This window comes from Polistes dominula, unplaced genomic scaffold (assembly GCF_049000335.1).
Source record: "Polistes dominula isolate Pdom_NZ unplaced genomic scaffold, Pdom_raw_medaka contig_373, whole genome shotgun sequence".
NCBI lineage: Eukaryota > Metazoa > Arthropoda > Insecta > Hymenoptera > Vespidae > Polistes > Polistes dominula.
In genome coordinates this window covers 2,223,424-2,228,995 of record NW_028300899.1, presented here as the reverse complement: position 1 = coordinate 2,228,995, position 5,572 = coordinate 2,223,424, and the positions used below count along the sequence as shown (strand labels likewise).

Below are 5,572 nucleotides of genomic sequence, written 5' to 3'. Positions count from 1 at the left end.
AACTACAATGGCGTTTTTATTTCATATTTTGTTTAGTTGTTGAAATAAGTAAAAAAAATAATAAATAACCTTAAAGAAAATATGGTTTCTCTTCATATCAAATAAAATTAAGAACAAATTTTATTATTTTAATTATTTTTAATATAAAAATTAAATAGTTATTTATTTGAAATGTACAAATGCATTTACACAAGAGAATGTGGTTGACTAATACATTGCATTTGATTGCGTTAAAATCAACCAATCAGCGTTTATTTTGTTCGCGGGCTTTTTCGTGATTTTCAAATATTTCATATTTTAACGTTGTTGTTCACGTCGGTTTTATTATGTAATTATTGTGAATTAGTATATCTTCGAACTGTTAAGAGATCATTATTAAATATTTTTAATAAATAAATATAATATAAATAATATAAAATGTAATTGTGGGTTTCTCTCAGTAATAAGTATGTAGTAACCTGCACTTTATGAAACCTAGGTCGATGTTACTTTCGTTGTATGAAATTTAATTGTAAATAACGAAAGTACTATCGAGCGAATTGACTATATTTTTGTTTTATTAAAACGTCATGTAATTAAATAATAAACATCAATTTGAAAACAAGAAAGAAAAAAACTTAATGACACTCACAATTATTTTATTTGTTTTCTTCATGTTTTGATCATATTTACATACAAATATAAATTATAAGATCGTTTCGATTTAGAATTTGTGAACATCCAATACCATTGCCATTTCTTAATGTAGTTATTTGTATCCTTTGTTAAAATTCTGAATCTCCGATAAATAGATTAAAGCATGCATTCTCAGTCGAATATTATTATTATTATTATTAATGTCCCATTTTCAAGAGGCTTCCGGTTGAATTTGACTTTTCAAACATATAGGTGTTAATTCATCCAGTCTACGATCTAAGAAGTTAACACAATTTGTTAACTGAGTTACCATTGTTTCTACTGTACGCATATGAGAAGAAGTCATATTAGGTAAAAATGATTCTACCATCATCACCTGCAAGTACATACTATTATTTATCTCTATTAACAACACTTAAGAAAACTTATAATTTAAAGTGATCAAACATTAACTCATCCTTACCCGTTTCTCTAAATTGGCAAGTTTAGACTTGAAAGCATCTAAATAACCAGGCGGCAGGCTCCGTTCTTCTACAGGACCTGAATTTATAAAAGGAAGTTAAAAATTAATACAAACGCATGCTTATATTTGTATTCGTTAAGTATATCAGTATTAATACTATGACTTACAAAATTGATGTACGCCAACAACGTCAATGATAAAAGGCCTGTAAACCATGAATTGTTCTCTCAGAAAATGAACATATTGTACATTTCTGATCTATTTAACGTTATATCATTAATCTAATTTTTGATAAACCATCAATTTATTATACTTGTCTTTTTGGGATCCTCTGAGCAACGAAGACAATGGTATTAAATGATTATCATGTCTTCTAATTTTTAATACTTTGCTATTGTCCTTTTCTATACCGACCCAGTAATAAATAGATATTCTTAATTCGTCTAACGTTATTCCAGGTACAACAGTAAAACAGTTCAATGTTGTTTTTAATGTATCATTTTCTGATTCTATAAACAAAAACCGTAACATATTGATTAATATAAACATCAATATTTGATTCAATAAATATAAAGAATTAATTAAAGAATGTAGATAATTTATTAGATATACAAAATATTCATTGTTCCATGTCTCTTAACCTTTCTTCTTTAGAAAACATATGTTTGCACTGTTGTCTATTACACACATATACAATAACATATATATATATAATCTTAAAACTTACCAATTTGATCGTACCTACGTATTAATATCCACATATTTATTTCACTCACACCCATTTTATCTTGAAAAATATAATAATAAAATAATGCAATGTTGACAATGTTATGTTATATCAACTAATTGAATTTATCAGATAGTTCAATCAATTAATTAATAGATTTGTAATTGAAAATATTTACAATACTTAATATGAATTTGTTGTAATATATAGAAAAATACTTGTATATAATAATTATCTTTAAAACTACTTTGAACTAATAACAACATGTAGCAAAATGTTTCAAGAATGGAAACTAACTTCTAGTTTTTATCTAATCCACATGGGAAATAATTTTCTTTTGTGCCGCATCGCGTATACGAGAAATAAACGAGAATCATTTTTTTTGTGAAGCAAAATGCGTTAAAAATTTCGAAATTATAGAAATTTATTTATATTTTTCGTTTATTTACGTAACACCTTTTATATACTTTTCTTGAATATTTTACGAATTATTTTGCAATTTTGATTTATCGTCATATCTTGTCATCCATTATAATCTTCAAATTAAAATAACTATATCTTTTGTAAAAGCACTTAGAATTTGGATAAAAAGAATTCAATAAGTCGTCGTCAGATTAGATTAATTATGAAAGTAATTAATTATGGTTGATTCTTCATATTTAAATTGTCGTTTCTTATTATTAAAGTAAAATATTTTATGTGTCATTATAGTGATGATTAAAATTGACTTTTTTTTTCAATAATTCTTAATTAAGACATTCTTTTTAAGGTCAAATGTTGAATATTATCATGAAATTTTGTGCGTTAATTCATGATTTTTTTCTTCATTTGACCTTACCTTTAGCATCTAGCTTGACTGATTCATTCTCATGAACCGAAAAAACCCTTTGCACTCTTTCTATATATTCTTCCATTTGTATTAAATAACGACGAAATAAACACTTAAGCGTCTAACGCAAATTCTTCAATGAATAGTAATGGATTAGAATCGCATTTACTTAAAATTTGTTCAATCAAATATGGTGAAGCCATACTTTGTGCAATTCATTTTAGAATTTAAAATAAGTCATCTCTATTTATTGATTTTTATTAAAATATTTCAAGTGTAGTAATGTTTTTATTATATAAACATTTATTATATTAAATTTTTTGAAAAGAATTGTTATTGTTATTTGTATGATTCAAGCGAGCCATTGAAATCTTTCGCTAATTGCGCGCCATATTTGATTTACTTTTTATCTCTTATCATCGTAATGATTGTATATAGAATCTAAAGAAAATTGGAATTAAAAATACGATGAACAATAAAAATAAAACCTAACGATAGTATTTCCAATAGATTAAATTACATTTTATTTCAATATTATTTCATTTAAATCCAATTTCAATTATTTTGTTATGACAAGTAAAATGAATTGTATTTTTTCATATATTTTAAAATTTATTTATATATATTTTAATTGTCGGAATTTTCGAAATATGTTTGTAAAATATATTCAAAAAATTATATTCGAACATATTTTATTCAATTTTTCAATAAGAATTAAGTAAAATATGTAGCTATGAAACAAGTGAATCGAAGGTGGTTATGGGTCATGTGTGCTAAAATGACGTCAGAGAAAATGGACGTGTCTTCAGCCACTTCCGAATTCGAGCGTCGACTAATATCCGGCCACGTTAAAATAGATTATTTGAAGTAAATTTAAGTCTGTGGCTTGACTTTACCTTAAAACTGATATAATTAAATGAAACAATTGTAGTTTTAAGTTATAATTGTGTGTGTAAATGTGCGTTTAATATTAATTGGATTTAATAAATGAAACGGAGAATGGATTACTGGTCAACATGGATGCTTATTGTTACAATGTTATTTCACACTATTTTACTTACGGGTGGTGTCGAATTAAGCTTCGAATTGCCTGATAATGCTAAGGAATGCTTTTATCAAGAAATCGAAAAGAATGTTACGTCTACCATTGAATTTCAGGTATGATGTTTGTAATTGTTATAAATATAAAGTTTTGTTTTATTGAAATTGTCATATATATGTAAATACGTGCATCTAAAATTACGTAAGTTAAATCAACATCTAATAATATGTCAATTAATTTATTTACTTGATACAGTATTCATATTTATAAGTTCTATTCTGACATAATATTGATTTCTGTGCATTTTCTACCGAATCAGGTGGTAACTGGAGGTCAATATGATGTTGATGTTACATTGGAAGCTCCGAATAAAGAAATTATTTATAAGCAAGTGAAAACGCAGTTTGACTCTCATGTTTTTACGCCGACTATATCAGGGGTATATAAAGTATGCTTCAGCAATGAGTTTTCTACGTTCTCTCACAAGCTTGTATATATGGATTTTCAAGTCGGCCAGGAAGATCAACTTCCTGGTCTTGAAGACCATGTCACCGTTATGACACAAGTAAATAGAACAATGGTGTTTGGATTATTTAGATAAATATGATGTAAGATAATTGATTTTGTTATTATTCTTTCTAGATGGAATCATCTGCGCAAGCTGTGCACGAAAGTTTAAATAGTATTCTCGATTATCAAACACATCATCGATTGAGAGAAGCTCAGGGTCGCAAACGAGCAGAAGATTTGAATGAACGGGTCTTATGGTGGTCTGTGATGGAGACTATTGCAATTGTTGTTATCTCTGTAGGACAAGTGTTCATTCTCAAGAACTTCTTCACGGAAAGGAGACCTTACCAAAGGCTTTAGCATAATGTAAGAAATTTTGGTTACTTGTGGCTGAAATAAAAAAAAAGGCAACATATCCATCTAAATAATCTGGTCAGTGGTGATACACATACGCAATTGAGAACTTTTGGATGTTGTCTAATGGTTATTAGTGGAATACAGATATTGCGTTATGTATGTCTTTTCTATGTCTATGCCTAAGTTAAGAACTTGAGGCAAGACTAAGAAAAGAATGCAGCGCATTAAAGATATATGTTTCTTTTGTTTTTGTTTTTTTTTTGTATATTTTGAAGGAAGTCTGCGCTACGAGAGAATCGTGTTTCCTCTCGGCATATTAATTTATAAAATAATGGAACATTCTCTCGCGAGTGTTGTTAGAACTACGAGCTATCAATGAAAAAGGTGCAAGTGTTTGCGATGCCATACATTTAAGCACTTTAAACTCCTAAGTTGTAGAGTTATACTAACATAAGCGGTACAAGAGACACTGACGCACTCTGTCAAGTTTTTCTTACTGTGAATGTGTAAAATAATAAATTACAATGTTTGGGCGTGAATTTTTCTTGTACAAATATAAACCTTTTACCTTTGTGAGGTTCATTATAATAGATATATACGCATATATAAAAAGATAATAACAGAGAATACAAATTTAGTTATTAATTTATTGATATCTATCCTGTAATTTGTACAAGGCTTGTTTCTTTATGTTTTCTTTTTTAACAAAATACTCATAAACGAATAATACTAATAAGATAAAGTAAGTGTGTCAAGGTATCAGCAGTCTAATTAAAGTAGATGATTCATCGCATGGATTTGGTTAACCGCAAAAAGGATAAGTGCCTAAGAATTAAAAAATAAAATATAAATGTAGAATAGCATATAATTAAAAGAAACCATAACACAACTAACCAACGAGAACAAGATAGAATGGTGGTAGACTGTATAGAACAGGCGGAGTTGATAAAACATTGTGTGCTTCATATTGTAATCCACCAAATCTGACAGAGGTAGTAATTTTAGTTT

At 27.5% G+C, this 5,572-nt stretch overlaps 2 protein-coding genes across 3 annotated transcripts; one reads left to right on the top strand and one right to left on the bottom strand.

Moving 5' to 3' along the window:
- Positions 1-621: 621 nt before the first annotated feature.
- On the bottom strand, positions 622-2,806 carry LOC107065005 (uncharacterized). 2 transcript variants are annotated; one of them, XM_015318269.2, is made up of 6 exons: positions 2,665-2,806; positions 1,827-1,886; positions 1,413-1,608; positions 1,267-1,304; positions 1,100-1,176; positions 622-1,012 (listed from the first exon to the last, which is right to left on the bottom strand). In XM_015318269.2, exons 1-6 carry the CDS (start codon positions 2,738-2,740, stop codon positions 848-850), a joined length of 612 nt encoding a protein of 203 aa, XP_015173755.2. In that variant the 5' UTR covers positions 2,741-2,806; the 3' UTR covers positions 622-847. The 2 variants fall into 2 exon arrangements, with proteins under 2 accessions (XP_015173755.2, XP_015173764.2); XM_015318278.2 differs by lacking the exon at positions 1,827-1,886 and having other exon boundaries at positions 2,665-2,805.
- A 636-nt stretch (positions 2,807-3,442) lies between these two features.
- On the top strand, positions 3,443-5,103 carry LOC107074556 (transmembrane emp24 domain-containing protein 7). Its single transcript, XM_015336084.2, has 3 exons — positions 3,443-3,813; positions 4,017-4,262; positions 4,340-5,103. The coding sequence occupies exons 1-3, from the start codon at positions 3,643-3,645 to the stop codon at positions 4,565-4,567; spliced, it is 645 nt and encodes a 214-aa protein (XP_015191570.1). The 5' UTR covers positions 3,443-3,642; the 3' UTR covers positions 4,568-5,103.
- The last annotated feature ends 469 nt before the right edge of the window (positions 5,104-5,572 follow it).